Genomic DNA, 19,805 nt, shown 5'->3' with positions numbered 1-19,805 from the left:
TTTCCTGAATGAATTGAATCTATGCAAGTGCCTGTTCTTGCACAACTTTGGTTTGTTGCGATGAAGGCTGAGCAGAAGTGGATGGTGAACAATTTAATTTCTGATTCGGTCTGTTTTTCATACCTTAGTTAGTGGGAAGAACTGTGTTGCTTGGATTTTTTGCTTCAAGAACAACACTGCTTTGGGGCACCCTAGTGTTTGGAGATGCCAGAAACACTAAATTCTGTAAAGTCCTCCACCCCCCACCCCCACCCCCAAAAACCTTGTTAAAAAAACAGAGAGAGAAACATGGTCATATAGACATCGACAGACAGACGTTAAAATCCATGCACTGCCACAGCCACTTCAGAACAGCCAGCAGGTGGTCACGTGACCTGGAGAGGGAGACAATATGTTCACTCTTATTCTTCCATTTGTGGAAGTAGGAAATGGGTGCTTGAAGTTGCCATGCAGATAATGCACCGGTAGCAAGCGACAACATTACTGAGCTCTCAAAGCTCAGCATTACTGAGCTGTCACCAGACTGCAAAACAGACATTCCTGCTAAGCATATATATGAGGCATAGAGTGGAGGAAGGAACAGAGGGGGGGGGGCGTGTCTCCATAGGTAAATTTCTGTCTTCAATAGATTGGCATGAGCATTTCCCTTCCAAGAAGCTAGTTCAACAGAAGACAATTTTCAGCTCAAACCACAGCACAATTAGCTTGAAATACCTGGATTTTACATCAGTTTTATCCCAATGAAGTCATGAGTTCTAATTGATTCACAGAACTCTTTTTGACATGTTGAAATCAATAAAATATCAACGGTTTTACTTACTTACTTACTTATTTACTTACTAAATTTATATCCTACCTTTCTGGCCTCATCAGGGCCACCAAGGCAGCTAGCAAATTAAAAACATACACAATAAAAACACATCTTAAAAACCACTGAAACCAAACAAAAACACATTGTTCAATTAAAACAATTAAAACTAAAGCGAAATCATACATACAAAAACATTAACATGACAATTACAGCAAAGGGCAGGAAGGAGGGATCTCTGAGGGCACAGCAGAAAAAACGAAACAGTCCTAACTTGCAGGCAGAAGATGGCAACAGAAAGGGATAGGCGAGTCTCTCTGGGAAGAAAGTTCCAGAGTTTTGCTGCCACGACTGAGAAGGCTCTCTCCCAGGTTGTCACCTGCCTAATCTCAGAAACACGGCCTCAGAAGGTAGCCATAGTATACTGGTATACTACCAATATACCACTAATCAATTTTACTTAGATATTCCTCCCCATCTCCCCCCGCCCCAAGTTTTAGCATCCTTGGAAAGTGAAGAAAAGTTGGTTGTTGGGGGTTGTTGAAGAAAAGTTCTTTCTATCCACTTTCTCCACACTATGCTTAATTGTTTAAACTTCAATCATTTCCCTCCTACCAGGGCTGGCCCAATAATACAGGCAAACTAGGCTATTGAATAGGGTAGCACTAATAAAAAGATGCCCCTTCTATGTCTGCTTCCACCGTGGCTCCCCAACTTTCACTTGACATCATGCTGTAATAGTCCCATTTCCAGGTCTTCCCTGTCCTCAATACACTGTTTTCCAAACTTGCTTTATTCCTATCTTCAGGGAAAGAACACAGTCCAAGTGCATTAGTACAGTGTCTGAAAAGCACTTCTCTGCCATGCTTCTCCTCACACAAGCTCCATTTCCTGACCATCAGCTGCCTCTGGGTGCCAATCTTCCAGCGTTTTTTCCTGTCAGGCCTCTGGAGGGCTTTTTGCAGGATTTTGAAAGAATAACAGCAGCAATTCCTATGATGCTATAATGCTCTATTGCTACTTACCTATTTCAACAGGTACTTATTTCAAAATTTATTGTTATATAGCTACAGCACTATGGTGCATGCATGGAAAAAAGGAGGGGCAGCAAGCATGGTGTAGATTGGCAGACTAGAATCCGGGCAAACTAGGTTCGAATCCCCACTCTGCCACAGAAGTTTGCTGGGTGACCATGGGCCAGTCACACATACTCATTCTAATGAGCCTCACAGGGTTGGAAGCAACCCATGTAGAAGCTACCCAAGTTAGCTGTCTACATGAATTGAATGCCCCTAGAGCCCTTAGTAATATTTCTGGGGGTTCTGAGTTTGTTGGGGGGCACATTGGGGGGGCAGTTGATGTCCATAACTATCCAAATGCATGTGCCACCTACACCACCTTGGGAATAGCCTAGATGCTCCCCACTTTAAGAACCAGGGTCAAACTGAAGTCAGTTGCAGCATGAAAATGCTAACAAGAAACGAGTCCTTGCAGAACCCGAGAGAGAAGGGAAACCTCAGCTGCAGAGTCAAGGGGTTGTTTGCTTGCTTTGTGCATGTGTGTTTTGCAGCACCAACAGGGGCAAACTCTATTTGGAGAAGTTTGTCATTTGCTGTCATGGAAATGGGTTGTCATAGTGACTCCACCTGACATCCAAGTTAAATTACAGGAAGTTAAAGAAAATTATTGGAGCTGAGGGAGGAAGGACAAGAAGATACAAACACACACAAAAACACACACACGCATGTGTGTGTAGATATATCTTGTATGTATGTGTCTGTGTAACTGTGTAAACAGAGGGGAAAGAAGCCGTCTGTTTCTGCCATACGCTCCTTCCTCTTGCAAACAAGGAGTGTTACACATTTGGGGCAATGCAAGAAAAGCAATCTGCACAAAAGTTTACAAACAGTTCATGAATGGAATAAACCCACTTGCACATTCTGCAGTATGAACGCAGGAAGGTTTCTGAACTACACTGCCCCCACTTGCCTTCTCTTCGGAGGATTCCTCCCCCCTCCCACTTCTGAAGAAGATGATTAGCACACGATTTGCAATCCATACAACTTGTTTTACAATTTCAAAACTAGAGTGTCTTTCGCACGATCATTTTAAAGCGCACTATTCTACTTCCCATGTTTTCCTCATTTCCAGACATCCAAGGTAGTCATGAGACATTTGTCCATCTTTTCCTCGTATTTTCCCCTTTGCACATTCCGCAATTTATTTGAGATGCTGATGCCTAGTCGACTCTGCCGCATGTTATGGCTGCGTGAAAGCACATACTCCCTTTCTACTTCTCATGCCGCCCTCTTCCTTTCCCCAGGAGCTGACTGTTCTGTCTGCCGGTAACCACTCCCACCCTCCTCAGCTCTCTGAACTCCTTTTCCACTATTTTTATCAGTAAAGTGAGGTAAGAGTCATAAGGCTGCTTCTCCATTTGCTTCCCTCCTCCCAGGTATGCATAAACGCTCTTATTTGTTTTTTTTAAGCCAGAAAAGAGACCTAATGTTGCTGTTTATTCGTTGCTAGCTTTAAAAGCCAGGAAAGAGTTAAATGGCTGCTTTTCCTTTCCTCCAATTTCAGCACTGATCAGCATGACAGCTCAGCATCACCAGCTTAAAGGTGCCATGCAAAATAGGCCTGGGAGGAAGGGAGAGAGAGACAGAGAGCAGAGAACATTCCTTCCCTCCATCATACCTTCAGCTTTCAGTCACTCCCCCCCCCCCACACACACACACAGCTACCACTACCATTCCTGAGCCCAGAAAAATAAAAATTCAGGCACCCACTCCATCATGACTGGATCCAGATGCAACTGAAAATTTCTATTTCCCTTTTGCAGACAGAAAAGAAGAAGAGCCAGCTGCCAAGTACCCTTCTACCATTCCTGGATCCAGTCATCACTAAGAACTGCTTTTTCAAGGAATGTTTTTTAAATTTTATTCATATCTGTATTTTAAATTGCTATAAGCTGCTGAAAAAATTAAAGAATAAAATAGAGCAAATAATTATATAACTGCGCAGTTTTTCTTGTGCATTCCTGGAAGGAATGAGGAAAATATGTAAATCTTGTACCAAGAAAAGCTGCATTCTGCAGCCTATATAAATATGCAAATTGTTCTATCACTTTGCATAATTTATGCTGCTTCTGTCAGGAAGGAGCAAAGAGCTATGCAATGAGCCAATGCTACAGAATAAAATGGGAAAGAGGAGCTGGAGTCCTCCTGAGACAGACTGGAATGCACCACTTCAAACTCGGAGCAGCATGATGTATTTTTTGGAATGCTCCCTTATGTAAAAAACCTCCCTGCTAGTAGAAAAACAGAATAGGAGAGAGTGGACTAGGCGAAATTTCTCCTTTCTTCTCGATTCTGGCATGACTTTTTTTTTTTACATGGAAGAGGCATACAGAATTTTGTCACACATCTGCCCCAGTGTTTGAGACTGCCCTAGTCAACTCCAAGACAGTGTTTGAGACTGCCCAAGTCCACTCCACAATTTGGTGTACACAAGGTCATGGGGAGGAAGGAAGTTGCTGTAACCGCACCTGGAGAGAAAGAAGGAATTGGAATGATTAAAAGGTGCCTCTCTTGAAAACAATGCTGTCTCTAGGGTTGCCAGATGGGGTCCAGAATAATACTTGACACTGTGTGTGGGGGGAGGTGCACTAATCTTTCTTTAATATTTGCTCCCAGCCACCATGATGTCACTACAGGAAGTGATGTCACCATGCCAGCCACTTCTGGACCCCTGGCTGGTTGGCCACTCCCGGGTGGTGCCACGCAGCCGGCTGGGCAACCCACTCTTGCTGGCACCACACAGGCAGCCAGGTGCCTGGTCTGCTGGCCACTTTCCCAGCCCATGGTGACACTGTACAGGCAGCTGGGTGGCCAGACTGGGTGATGGGGGGAAGGGGAGGGGCCAGGTGTCTGGTATTTGGAGAACGTTTCCCCCAGACAGTTCCCTAAAGTACCAAACTGTTTGGGTGAATACTGGACCCTTGGCAATGCTAGCTGCCTTGTGGTTCTTAAGTCTAGCATTTAAGGACACAACAGTAGAGCATGCAGAAAATCCTGGCATCTGCAATTAAAAGTCCTGGAAGCAGGCCAATTCCCTGGAACAAGACATTACAAGAAAAATAGAGGATTTCCAATGTTCACGCACAGGCAGGGGGCTTTTGCATAGCAGAATCAGTAGATATGGAGTGCTTCAACCTGCCCCCACCCACCAAGTCTCCTCTTCAAGAGGCTCCCATACAATTTAAAATTGTTTTATTTCCTATCCAGGCTCTGAAACCAGAAATGAGCCCAATAGATTGAAAAACACTGGAGAAGGGGAGAGGGATTTGTAGGGAGGGAACGGTCAGGTGCCGGAAATGTTAAGCTTTGTATATACTTTTTCTGACATTCAGAAACCTCAACATCAGAAGACAAAAATTTAAGGGGCCCTTACATGCTAAAATAGCAGAGGATCAGAGGCTTCAAGACCATGCTCCATTAGCAGAGAATTACAGCAGACTCAAACAAGCCACATTGCTGCGGAAAACTCCAGACGCCATGAGTAATAATTCAGATTATATCAGAGACAAAGCTCTCCCTCCTGTTTTACTTTAACTCTCACAGCTCCCTATTATGGTGTTTAAAGATGAAGCCTGCCAGACTAATTAGCTCTTCTGTGGCTTGGTTAATTGGCCGTGTTGCTGGTGAGGCCAGGGCAACGTAAGCTATGAAAACCCAGGATATAAAGTGAGGTGGCAACAGCAGTATATAAACTAATATATATGACCAATTTGCATTAACCACATTTCTAAATTTGATTTTCAAATATGGTAAGCATATTCCACATTTCTAGCACATCTTCTATATTCTGAAGTCCAAACATTTAAATTTCAGACTCAGGATTTCAGTAAGAAACATGGAATCCAGCAGACAAATCTGCAGTGTGATTTCATGCAGGGTTACTGCAATATAAACCAGAGGTTCTCAAACTGTGGGTCAGGGGGATGCAAAAGAGGGTTGTGATACTTTTATAGGTAAGTTAGGAGGCCTGGAAGGAAGAGGAGGAACAGACTGAGCTGGGTGAAAAGGATCAGTGACGTTTGATGGCAAATTTTGGCTTCCATCTGTATAATGTATGAAACACCTATGAAGAAAGTCTCAGTAATGCTATAAATTTATAAATACTAAACTTGAAAAATAAAGTATAAATGTGTTCAGTGTAAACTAATGTGAGATTCCTGAGTTTTATTGGGCTGGGGGGATGCTTTGCAAGCATGTCCCAAAAAGTTAAGTAAGTTTAGAAGTGGATCCCATTTCAACAAGTTCAAGCAGTGCTTTAGCTGGCATGTAACATAAACACCTTTGGTTACATCCCTTTATTTAAAATCCTGGCATTTTTGCCATTTTGAACCCTCCAAAAGATATTATTGCAAGTATGTATGAATTAGCTGATATTTTGCCATCTATAATCCAGTGTGAAGTTATGGTCAGACTGCTGGATTTAAGGTTACCAGATCCCCTTACCTTCCCAGGGAGGACGGGACGGGACAGGACCCAGTACTCACCATGTTGAAGATCTTTTGAGTATGCAAAGCGTGAGCATGTGCACACTTCCGCTGTTGACATGATGACATCCCTTCTGAGAGTGATGTCATCGTGCTGGCCACAGGAATGCTTCCACACTTTGCGCAGGGCTGATTCTTTAAGAATGGGCCTGTTTGGGGCCGAAATTGACCCTCAGGGAAGTGCAGGGGCATTTCTGTAGCCAGCGTCATGATGTCACTCCGGGTAGTGATGTTGTTGTGCCCCACTGGGAACACGCCCGCTGCAAGCTTGCCCAAGAGGTATTTTGCCTCCTGGGCCCGTTCTCCACACCTTTTCCCTCTGCCAGTCAGATGAGGGGCAGCGGGGGGCGGGGGGCAGAGGCTGGGAGCAGGGGATCCTCCGCCTCCACCAGGAAACTGGCAGCTCTAGCTAGACTGCAACTGCACAGACCTATGTCACATTCCCCAATCTTCCATGAAACTTCCTTATGCCAGTCACTCTCAGCTAGGGTTGCCAACTCTGGGATGTGAAATACATGGTGATTTTGAGGGTGGAAGCTGGGAAAGGTAAAGCTAAGAAGAGGAGGGACTTTAGCAAGGTATAATATCATAACGTCCAAACTCCAAAGGAGCCATTTTCTCCAAGGGAACTGATCTCCGTTGACTGGAAATTAGCTGCAATTCCAGGAGATCTCCAGCCAACCCAACTCTCAGCCTAACTTACTTCACAGGGCTTTTGTGATGATAAAATACAGAAGAGAAAGAAACCTCCTTGGAGGAAGGGGGCAGTAAAAATCGTGATACGTGAATAAAAATGGGCCCATTACTGATGCCTAAATATGACATAGCCCCACAACCAACATGAAGTGGCACAGGCCCTGGCCAAAAAAGAGAAAAAGTCGTCTAAGCTATGATAGTTTCTTCCATGGTCTCTGCTGTGAACATTTAAAAATAATTTTCATAGGCATGTTCTAATTTTATTTTGGGATATGCTCTGAATGTAAATATCTTGGTTAATTAAGTGGATTTTACTGAGAGCCTACAGGGGTTACTCTTTTGTAGCACATACAGGGAGTGCGTTGCTATGGGAACTGCAGTCATCACGGCCTCCCTCCCTCTTCAAGTTTCCCTCTTGATTTCTCTGAGAACGGCCAGTCTAGAAGTATAAACAAGGAGAAATCCTTTCAAGAAAGAGTAACAGTGAGTAGCAGGCCATAAATGTACGCTCCAAGGTTCAAGCTTGAGCACTTAGCATATGAGAGCAATCATGAAGGAACGGTTACTTGTGAATGGGTTGGCAAAAAAAAAAAAGCCCTAAGAGTAGGACTGTGAAGATTGTGCTAAATGGTGTACCCAAGTAGTCCAAGTTTGGTGCCAAAGTTCTTCACTTAGTTTAGATGTGTAGCTAGGGGTGCCAGGTCCCCTTACATCCAACGTGGGGGATAGAGGTGTCTGCTTGCAAGTGGGTGGCCCAGTTCCGCATCCTCTCATGCACACATTTTCTCTATGTTTGGGGCCAATTTGGCCCCACTGAGACCCCACTGCTTCCAGTTTTCGACCAGAAGTGTATCATCCGGACCTCTGGAGTATGTGCATACGCCATTTTCCCGTATGTTCTGGTGGCTCCAGGCATGCCTCCCCCCTCCTCTTTCCACTGCCAGCCAGGTGAACGGGGCCAGGGGCAAAAAGTGGAAGTGGGGGATCCCCTGCCCCCACCAGGGGTCTGGCATCCCTATGTGTAGCTATGCTATGCAGGGTTACTCCAGTCTAAGCCTTGAAAATCAATGGTCTTAGACTGAAGTAATTCTGTTTAGGCCTGGCAACCAACAGGAGAAGGGAAAGCAGAAGAAAAATAAATAAAAATAAGGATCCAGCCTAGTCCCTGGCATATCACTCCTGGGGTACAACCCAGAAGCTGCTCAGAGCAGTGGCGGCAACAGAGATAATTGCCAAGAGATTGCCCACTAGAAGGGGGCAAATGGTAAGCTAATCATAAGCTAAGTTGCCAGCACAAGACTGGCAACCAATGGGAGACTTACCCTGTGGAGGGGGGCACCGGTAATGCAAAGACATCACCAGTGATGTGCTTACATCACTCCCTGTGCTCTCAAAAGTGACAGCAGCAGCATCCCTGAGAACGTGGTAAGCATACATTAGGATTATACTGCAAGAGCATGAAGGTCACCTTGGGCAAAATAATTTTGGTGTGGTAGTTAAGAGTGGCAGGACTCTAATCTGGAGAACCGGGTTTGATTCCCCACTCCTCCACGTGAAGCCAGCTGGGTGATGTTGGGTCAGTCACAGCTTCCCAAATCTCTCTAAGCCCAACCCACTTCACAGGGTGATTGCTGTGGGGTTATAACAACATACTTTGTTAACTGCTCTGAGTGGGTGTTAAGTTGTCCTGAAGGGTAGTATATAAATCGAATGTTGCTGTTGTTATTACTACTACTACTACTACTACTACTACTACTACTACTACTACTATTATTATTGACACATCATCTGCAATAGAGGACAATAATATTGGTAGCAGAATAATACCCTACAAGGTTGTTATAAGAATTACTAAAATAATGTATGTAAAGTGCTCTGAATATTTATTTCCTTCATCTATACTCCACTTTTGCCCCTAATGGGGACCCAAAATGGCTTGTAAAATTCTCTTTTCCTGCATTGACAAAGGGAGCCTTGGCTCTTGAGAGCTTACACCCTGGAAATCTAGTTGGTTTTTAAGGGCCCAAATCTTGCTCTTCTCCTGCACTATATTCTCAAAGTACTCAAAAGTGCTTAGTATTACTACAACATCACTTAGTTTGAACTAGCCACTCCTGGCACTGGTGTAGCATAGGAGCCAAGAGTTAGGATAAAAATCAGAAAGTCCCTGGTTCAAGCATCCCCTCAACCATTAAACCACTAGACGGCTTCAGGCAAGTGGTAAACTGTGGTTAAAAATTGATAATATGGGCCTATCTTTCAGGGTTGTAAGAATTATAAGTTCACATGTGAGGAACTATGACCATTCTAAATGTGCTATGTTATTTGAATGCTAAGCAGTATTATTACCTAGGAATTAACTACAAAACAACCTCTCAAACCACCGGAGGAGGATGCATGAACAATTCCCTCAAGCCACCAGCCTTTCATTGAATTGGGTCCCATGCAGTATTTTTTTTAACCCGGGGAAGATCAATAATGGTTATTCCTGGGTATATTTGCCTTGATCCAAACACAGCCCATGGATGATCGGTTCAGGAGCAGAGAAGGGTCCACTTCAGCACCATCACTGAGAGTTGGTTGCAGCCTGTTGCATTCTTCTTCTGAGGTTAATTCACTCTGTCCCTGGGACTGTTTTAGCACTGGAGACAGGTTGAGCCCTCACAGCCCAAGTTCTCCCACAAAGTCACCACAGAATAACCGAGAACTTTGGGCTCATAGGAAGAGGGTAACCTACCATTTCCTCCCCTCGATTCCAAGACAAGCTCCACAACTGCTTTGTTGATGAACAGCGCGCAATAGCTATTAATAGGTTACTTTTTCTTGTTACCATACCTCATTGACCAGTTATCTTTCTCCCCTTCAATCAAAGAAAGCTGAAGTGAAGAAGAGAACCATCATTAAGCATGACACTTTGGAGAGTTCAAGCGGAGTGATACATATCACCCCTCTCCAAGAAACTTGTATACAAGACTCATGATGTCAGTTCACTCTATCCAAACCTCAAGAGTTCACTCTGTCTAAACAATGCAATGTTCTTCCGTTTTTGAATAATTTACATGTCTATGTTTTTTCCAAAACAAGTGTCTAGACCCTTCATTCCTTAAAACTATTAGCTATCATTGCATGCAGACAAAATTCTGAAAAGTACTTATCTTTTTAAAACATCCACTTACTAAGGATCTGTAATCTAGTTATATGTAATGTATCTTGGCAATTACATATCTGAAATGTTGGGATATGTTTTCTAAAATGAGAATAATTGATAAAAACCCACCACAACAGTTCATTCTGATATTTTTCCATTCTCTTCATGCACAAAATAGCTCTATATATGGAGATGACTGGGAGGAAAACAGAATACCATATTGGCTTCCAATTATCTGTACTGTTTTGGAAGAATCACAAATCATATTCACTTTTCATTGTATCTTTTTTCTGTTAATAAAACTAATGTTTCACTTGCATTCTTTTCAATCCTGCTAAGCGTTGATCAGTTTCCATGAATTACCACATGGAGCCCAACCCAGGGACCTGGATTTTTGGCAGCTATCACACCACACAGATAACTTGTAACCTGGATCTGAGAAAAGATATTTTATATGCCTAGAATACTAAATTGTGATTCTGTCAGACTGAATCTAGACTGAACCACAGATAACAGACTGGAAAGAAGAAACTGGTAACTGCACAGATGAGAGACAGAGGTCCTCCTGAGTTTTTGGGTGCTGAACTGTAGCTTTTTTTCTCTGAGCTTTATCACATCCACATTTTCCATTTGTTGTCATTATTTCTCCATGTTTTCTCAAACCAGCTCTAATCCAGTTTGAGAAAAGCACAGCAAACTGTTGAAGAAAAAAGCTCCTCAGAAAAAAGCTCCTCAGAATGAATTACTGTGTGAAAGGACATTATGCATTAATTAGTCCCAATAATACAACCTTGAGCTCTAAAGGGATAGTAACCCTTGTAATGAGATAAATTTCTATTAAAATCTTAGACCAAAATATTTTCACCACAGGACAATGCCAAAACATTGCCTTCTTTTCTCTGTATCTCCAACATGCATACAGGTTTGTGTAATAACATTTAATTTAGGTAAAGGTAAAGGTAGTCCCCTGTGCAAGCACTGAGTTATTACTAACCCATGGGGGGACGTCGCATCACGACGTTTTCTTGGCAGACTTTTTACGGGGTGGTTTGCTATTGCCTTCCCCGGTTATCTACACTTTATCCCCAGGAGACTGGGTAATCATTTTACCGACCTAGGAAGGATGAAAGGCTGAGTCAACCTTGAGCCGGCTACCTGAACCCGGCTTCCGCCAGGATCGAACTCAGGTCGTGAGCAGAGCTTGGGCTGCAGTACTGCCGCTTACCATTCTGCGCCACGGGGAACATTTAATTTATGTGGTGTTAAATAACAATTATAGATGAACTTATAAAAATTCTCCCTTATACATATTGCTGCAGCAGCAGGAAAGAATATAATTTGCCATTCTTTCTCAGTGATAGCTTTACCTATTATAGGCTTTAACTATCAGCTTTAATCGAATTTGAAACAGTATAGCAAAATGTTGAGGGAAAATGCCCCTAGAATGAACCGCTGTGTGAAAGGATTCTGTGTCCAAGCCAAGTTTAGTCATATCTGAAGAAAAAGTTTCCCAGATATAATTATCAGTTGGACAAGCATAGATACATAAAATGCTCCCAAGTTTAAAATATCTATTTCAGAAAGCTGTCCTTCTAACACTTCTTTTTTAAAAAAGCAATCTAGAATATACTCACTATTATAAGGAAAAGGGTAGCTATGCTTTTAGCTGCAGCTAGAACAGCCATCGCTTTGAGGTGGAAGGACCCTAGACCCCCTACACTCCCCCTGTGGTTTAACAAAGTTTGGGACCAGTATTACATGGAGAAGGTAACATATCAAATCTGTTGTTCTGAATCGCCAATGATACAATCAGACTTTTGGGAAGACTGGCTTCCAGTACTAGATCATTTGATTACAGAGGACATTGGTCCCAGCAAAAAATATCCAATAGACCCTTTCTTATTGTAACCTTAATAGTGTGAAACTTTTGGTTCTCCAAATATGTACGTTTTATTGTAGGCTACATGTATGCACTTCAAATCTCTCTCTCTCTCTCTCTCTCTCTCTCTCTCTCTGTTTTTGTTTTACCAATTTACCTGTACTGTTAAAACTTGTTTACTTTTGTTTACTGTTGATAAATTTGTTAAATCAAAAAATTGTTGAAAAATAAAAAATATATTAAAAAAGCAATCTAGAAAATAAGATCCATTTGCAAAATGAAAGCAAGTATTTTATATTGAAATGCTTTATAAAAATAAAATATGCAGTAAGTAACAATATACTGAACCCATGATTGTACAGAATGTATGATTTATTTCATTTCAAAAGATTTATATCTTGCTTCTCCAAAACTCAGGAATACTAATGTTCACAATTAAAAGCAATGTACATATTGGTTACCACTCTCATTGTATTACAAACGTGACATTGTCTTGTGAAATTTTATTTTAAAATTAACAGAAATAAATTTAGTAAAATAAAAAATTAGTATAATTTAATACAATTTAAAATATTATTTATACAGAACTTTCAAGTTACTGTATAAGTTACTCTTCTAATTTCTAGCCTAAATTCTCCATGTCCAATTTGTAGCAGCTATAAGGAATCTGTACAGGTTTTCTCTAAAGTTGAGCTCCCAAGATCTTTTAGCATGGGACAGTTTCCTCTTCCTCCCCCCCCCCTCCCTCCCTGTTCTTGGACCTAGGTCTTGAACAAGAAGGCTAAAAGAAAACTTACATAGAACCCAGGTCTAAAAACACCTCTTATAGTTTTGGCAACAATTTTATATAGAGAGGGCCAGATGGAATGGTGGTACAACTTCTGTGACCCAGTATCATGCAATATCTCAACCATGCAAAAATAGTTTGGAGAACTCAAAACAAAGTGAACAACCTAAATAAGCAAGCAAACCAGCCAGCCAGCCAATCCTACCCACTGCTCAACGCTGTCACTGCCCTGCACATGTACCAGCTCTGGTGGTTGGCCAGTTTACCCATCTCCCTGCGTTTTCCTTTGGGAGGGCAGATTTGGGTCAGGGAGAATTTCCCCATAATTTATACTCCCCTCTCAAATTCTTTGTGCGCTCTCAACTTATTCTCCTTGATACTGGTTAATAATAGAGTGCCTAGCAGAATGGTTGTGAGACAGGACAGCCCATTTTTAATTATTTTTTAAAGAAGAAAATAACTCCCACAAACGTCCTAATGCTTTAAGATGCATGAAACGCTGGGAAGGAACGAACGAATGAACGAACGAACGAACGAAGCCTCTTCAAACCTCCAATAAGGTATATAATCATGGACATTCCTCACATGCCCCCAAGTTGTTATTTCTCTGTAAGAGAAGCAGGTATAGAACCAAGGACAAAGAACCACTGTCAAAGACAGTGCAGCAACCCTCCCCATTTCTTTCTACTTCGATAGTTGTTGTGGGTTTTCCGGGCTGTATTGCCGTGGTCTTGGCATTGTAGTTCCTGACGTTTCGCCAGCAGCTGTGGCTGGCATCTTCAGAGGTGTAGCACCAAAAGACAGAGATCTCTCAGTGTCACAGTGTGAAAAAGATGTTGGCAGGTCATTTGTATCTACTCAGGAGGGGTGGGGTTGAGCTGAGTCATCCTGTAAGAGTTTCCTAGGGTGTGGAATGCTAATGGCGGGAGGCTTCACTGTATCCTGAGGAGGTTCTTTTGCATATGGATTGGTGCTTGATGTGCTAATCTTCTCTGCAGGGCTATTGTTGAGTATAGAGTGTTTTGTTAGCCTGGTGTTTTTCAGAACTGGAAACCATGCTCTGTTCATTCTTAAGGTTTCTTAGCCCTGCAGAGAAGATTAGCACATCAAGCACCAATCCATATGCAAAAGAACCTCCTCAGGATACAGTGAAGCCTCCCGCCATTAGCATTCCACACCCTGGGAAACTCTTACAGGATGACTCAGCTCAACCCCACCCCTCCTGAGTAGATGCAAATGACCTGCCAACATCTTTTCCACACTGTGACACTGAGAGATCTCTGTCTTTTGGTGCTACACCTCTGAAGATGCCAGCCACAACTGCTGGCGAAACATCAGGAACTACAATGCCAAGACCACGGCAATACAGCCCGGAAAACCCACAACAACCATCGTTCTCCGGCCATGAAAGCCTTCGACAATACATATTTCTATTTCCTTCAAACTGTTTTGTGCTCCTCATAGGGGACTGTTTTCAGCTTGCCAGAGCAACAACACAAGCCTTGGGTTGATGTTACTGCACTTTCTCGCAGCAGCATACAGAAACCTCTTCAAAGCCCCATCTACAACCCTCTGATGACTGTAAACATCTCTCTCTCCATGAACCCAAAGCTCAAGCTGACATCAATAGCACTTTGGTGACGCTAATCAGTAAGGTGTTATCAAGAGTCTAGTGCAGGACAGCAGGAATGGTCGACCGGGTCCGGCAGCTGTGAATTGGATGCCACTGAGCCTATAAAAAGGGTGCCATGTGTATTTTTAACTTCTGTCCAAATATACGCAGAAATGGCATGTGCGTGTTCCTGCATTAAGCCCTTCACAGTGTGATCACACTACAGGTTGAAGTGGCAACTGAATGGCAACAATAACAAACTGACTCACTTCCCTCAAGGCCTCAGAAATCCAGAAAATGACCTGAAACCACACTTCTGCTGCAGAAGCTAAATCACGTCTGGGGTGGACCTGTAAACAGCCTGCTTGGGCAAGCATATGACACTGAGTCAAACTGCTGTTCCATTCTCACCCGTTATTACCTGCTCTTGACTGACTGATGCTTTCCGAGGCCTTGGGAGGAATCTGCCAGCCCTGCTATCTTTCAGAGAATGTGCAAGAGACTGAACCTGGTCCACTGAGCAATAGCCACTCCCTCATGAGTAGTTTTGGGTAAGTCACGACATCTTACCTTAAACTAATTTCAAAGGAGTTATAATGAATATACAGCCTCTACCACACCTTCACAACTCACTGTCAGTTCTTGACTGCTCAAAGATAGACTGGGACTGACATACTTCTATGTTATCTCTTGCCAAGCACAAATAATAGAATAGGAGTGAAAAGGGAATGAGTCCTTTCCAGATTAAGGACTAACAAAATTTATTCCAGCATAAATTTTCGTGTATCAGTGTTCACTTTATCAGATGCTTGTATAATGCCTACCCATAGCAGCAATAACTCTACTTGAAGTTACAAGAATACAACTGCTATGGATGGACATTACATGTATCTGATGAAGTGAGCTCTGCCTTAGGAAAATGGCTCCTGCTTAATTTTGCTTCAAAAGACTCAAAATACCTATTGCTCCGCAATACGGATTAATAGTTGCACACCACACAAATCCAAATCAGTCTGAAATTCCATGCTAACTCAACCCTAAAATGGAGACATGCAAATTCTGCAATTAGATGACCACCATGATAAACCTGTCCTCTAGGTACATCCAGCTCAGTTTCCAAGCTCCTTGTGTGGATGTAAAACAGGAAGAAAACATTTGCTACTGACAGAGACCCTCAAGCTCTTACCTGCTGTTGGCTTTGCTCCTCCAGGTTGAGCTTGACCTCCAAAGACTGCCGGGCTTCTAGGAAGGCTTTGCGGTGTTTCCGGTCTGCCATGTAGTATGACATGATGCCCACACAAATGGTACACAGGTAGATGGAAACATTGGACAAGATCTGAAAGAGAAAAATAACAACATTCTCTAGAAGACGGAGGTAAAGCACAGTATGAAGGATAAGGGCAACAGGGACCAGTTTCCCACGTGTGCGAGAGGTCACCACTGAGCCCTACAGCTGTTGATTGCTGTGCTGTGGCATATATTCTACACTGAACTACTGTAAACCACATTATGAGATGGGCAAAGTGTGCTGAATGGAGAGGTCAGGAACATATCAAGCTACTTAACATGGAGTTATCCAGCCCAGGGTTGCCTACTTTGAATAGCAGCAACTATCCAAGGCAGAGGTCCTTCCCAGCCTCACTACCCAGGCCTGTTCACTTAAGATGATGGTGCTCCACCACTGAGCTATAAGCCCTTCTCTTAAAAAAAAGTTAATGAAATTGACCTACATTGTTGGTTCATCTGGACCAGCACTGACTATTCCAATTGGCAGCAGCTCTCCAAGGTCTAAGACAAAAGTCTCTCCCAGATCGTGACAAAATGGGATCCTTCTGCAAGCAAAGCATGTTCTTCACCACCAATATATGGATTCTCCTAAGTCAAGGATTAGCCAGCATGTAGTAAGGATAAGACACAGCAGGGTTCTCCCAATCTTTTTGAGCCACTGACACAGTGGAGGGGACAACCACAAAATGGTTGCTGCAGGAGATGGAGCCAATTACAAAATGGCTGTTGTAGGAGGTGGAGCTACACACACAGATGAAGCCCAAGTGAAGGGAAGAAGTGTGCTGGAAAAGGTGAATGAGGGAGAATAAAAACAAAACAGATAGCAGTTGCTTCTGCAACAATATTATTTTAATCAAATCTCCAGTGTCCAGTCAGAAGCTTTGATGGGCAAGAGCTCCACCTGACCTCACCCAGTTTCTAAAAACATTGTTGGGTGCCAAGAGAGGTGTCGGCAGGCACCATGGCACCCATGGGCACCACGGTGGGGATCCCTTAGGTAGAGGGCAGAAACCTACTTTAGATGTTTGAAGGAGGTAGAACAAACATGGAGGAGAGGCTGCAACTCCACCTCAACCTACACAAGTCGATCTGAACATATATATTGAGTGTAGGCTCTTTGCCATATGTTCAAATGAACATGCATAAGTCTTAGGGAGAGTTTGCTGCAGCAACCTCACTCTCCCACAAGCAGTAGAGTCATCATACCAGGGGAGAGGCAGAGAAATTCCCTGAAGTGAGTTGTGAAGAGGAACTTGGGATTTCCAGACACAAAAAAATCACAGAAGGCAAAAAGGAATGAATGTGAGGAAAAAAAATAATGGAGGGTAAGAACTGAGTGGTTGTGGGAGAGAGACAAAGAAAGAATTCTTAACTCCATTTTGTAATTGTTTTAATGATTACTTGACACTGGATGCGGTGCAACTGGTAGATTTGTGAGTGCACATGCACGAAGAAATACACAGGAGTCACTGGCAGGGAGGTGCTCAAGGCTGCGACTTCATAGCAATCTGGGGCACTTACCCACCAGGGGATCTAGTCAAGTGCAGGTGGTCCAAACTACCATGTCAAACTCCAAGTCTACAGAGAATAACTCAGGCAGCACATGGAAAAATGTTGAGAAGTTAAAGACTTTATTCTGTACAACAAAAAGATCAAATGACAGGTCTGCTTCTGTTCCTTTACCAGCCTGATTTGTAGAAAATAGCCGGTGAAGCCTTTCATAATTTGATGATGAGCATGGTCATTTGTTAATGTGTACAGGCCAACCAGCTTTTAAAGGCTAGGAGAAACATTGACCACCCAACCAATGGCATCACCCACAATGAGTTATGGTGTGCCCCAGTTGTTCCAAGATCGCTCAAGGCTAGGATACGGATTTGGTTCAGTCTGGCCTCACCTGCCAGACCTTCCAAATGCCCTTGCGTTTTATCTTCTATTCATTAAAACTTGTTGAGGTGTTTTGGAAAAAAAACTTATCAGGTCTCTTAAGCATATGAGTGCCGAGAGGCTGGATTGCGTCTGGGGACAGCAACTTTTTGAACAGAGCTGGCATCCAATAGGCACGTGGCAAACAGTTTGCTACCTTTAGTGCTCAGTGAAGGAAACAGACCTGAAAGTGAGGACCAATATGATAGGAAGAAGGAGAGGAGGAAAGAGCTGGTATTATCATAATTCTGGCAGGACTGAGGGCCACTAAGAAACAGATCGCAAAGAGGTAACTGCTAATGGGGTTGCTTGCAGTCAGTACAAACAGGGAGAAGAAATCTGGAAAGGAGTAAGTGACTGGTTTTGTATCTGTTGAGAACATGCTGTGTGTAGTTTGAAAGCTGTCCTCTTTAAGCCCTTAAAACCAGATCTTTTCCAGCAGCATTCAAGGGCTGAAAGATGATGCCTACAACACCAATAATACATCGTAAGGAGGACAGCTTTCAAACTACACACAGCATGTTCTCAACAGATACAAAACCAGTCACTTACTCCTTTCCAGATTTCTTCTCCCTGTTTGTACTGACTGCAAGCAACCCCATTAGCAGTTACCTCTTTGTGATCTGTTTCTTAGTGGCCCTCAGTCCTGCCAGAATTATGATAATACCAGCTATTTCCTCCTCCCCTTCTTCCTATCATACTGGTCCTCACTTTCAAGGTTCTCATCCTTTATTTCAAAAGCATTCAGCCTTTAGCTACTTGTTAACAGATCGTCCCACCTCCCTGCACTCCACTCTAGTTCACATCCACCCCCTTTTGCCACCTTCCCTCACTCCTGTCTCTGGGTCCTCCATCATCTTGCTCCCAGCACCAGGACCTGTCTCCCCCTCTCAGTTCTTCAAACTGAGTTAATGTGTGCAAAGCACTCTGAGCACTTGGGTGGAGGGAGTGCTGTATTAAGCAGTAACAGTCTAAGAGCAGCAGGCCTTTTATGGAATTTGCTACCATAAAGCAGAGATGATGATGATAAGCACTGGATTTGATATCTTAAAAAAAAAAAAGATTGGCCCACCTTGTGGAATGGCCTGCCTGAGGAGGCCGAGAAGGCTTCCACACGTCTGACATTCCACTATGTAAAGCAGAATTGTTCAGGAAGGCTTTTTATAAAAGTAACATGACCTGCCAAGCTAGCCCAATCTCATCAAACCTTGGAATTGAAATAGGGTTGGTGTGGTTAGTACTTGGAGAAGAGATCAGTAAGGAAGACCAAAGTCACCATGCAAAGTCAGGCAATGGCAAACCACCTCTGTTAGTCTCTTGCCTTGAAAACGCTAGCAAGGGTCACCATAAGTCAGCTGCAACTTCACTACACTTTAGACATGCAATAGGGTCATATTATAACAAAATGGTTCAGGAAGGCACTTTTATCAAAGGGACGGGACTATGAACTATACCACCACTGTGAATAATATGTATTACTTGCGTGCTGTATCTATTATCATACTCTTACAGCTTGTCTTTATACTCATGTAATTCCATTTTCTGTTTTGTTTAATACACTGTGAAATTCATCTTGTGTCTCCATGAGAAAAGTGGACTATAAATAAACAAACAAACAAACAAATAGGACTGGACAAAGTCATGGAGGATATCATAAGCCATTAGCCACAATAACTAAATGAAGCCACTAGGTATAGAAGCAGCGTACCTTTAAATAATAGATGCTGTTGACAAGCAGCAGGGGAAATATGAATTGCAATACATCGAATACAAATAAAGTACACGTTCAAGTGAGCATCAGGCAGCGCGAAAAAGTTTTGCAGCAGAGACTCAGAAGGCAAAACTATCACACAAAGGAGGTTCCTTCTTAAGGCATGCAACCCATCCAACTCTCTTTACACAAGCCGAGAGAAATTTAGCATGTTACAGAAAAAGGCACAACCTTGCATTTCTACAGCGTGCAAATGTATATGAAAGCTGCACCCACAAGTGTGAGCCAACTGCAGTTCCTAGGTGAGCATTTCCCCGTTATCTGCAGCAAGCATTTTCCCCCTTTAAAATGTTACTTCAGAAGACACAGTCAATACAGTATGGAGGCA

At 42.9% G+C, this 19,805-nt stretch overlaps 1 protein-coding gene across 1 annotated transcript in view; it reads right to left on the bottom strand.

Moving 5' to 3' along the window:
• Window positions 1–19,805, bottom strand: part of ADCY3 (adenylate cyclase 3) — a 110,129-nt gene that overhangs the window by 61,872 nt on the left and 28,452 nt on the right. Inside the window, exon 3 of the mRNA XM_054988420.1 lies at window positions 15,680–15,829. Coding sequence (XP_054844395.1) covers window positions 15,680–15,829 — 150 coding nt within the window. The remainder of the gene's footprint in view (window positions 1–15,679; window positions 15,830–19,805) is intronic.

Source organism: Eublepharis macularius, chromosome 1 (assembly GCF_028583425.1).
Source record: "Eublepharis macularius isolate TG4126 chromosome 1, MPM_Emac_v1.0, whole genome shotgun sequence".
Taxonomy (NCBI): domain Eukaryota; kingdom Metazoa; phylum Chordata; class Lepidosauria; order Squamata; family Eublepharidae; genus Eublepharis; species Eublepharis macularius.
Note: the sequence above shows the minus strand (reverse complement) of the source record. Positions and strands in the feature narration are given on the sequence as shown.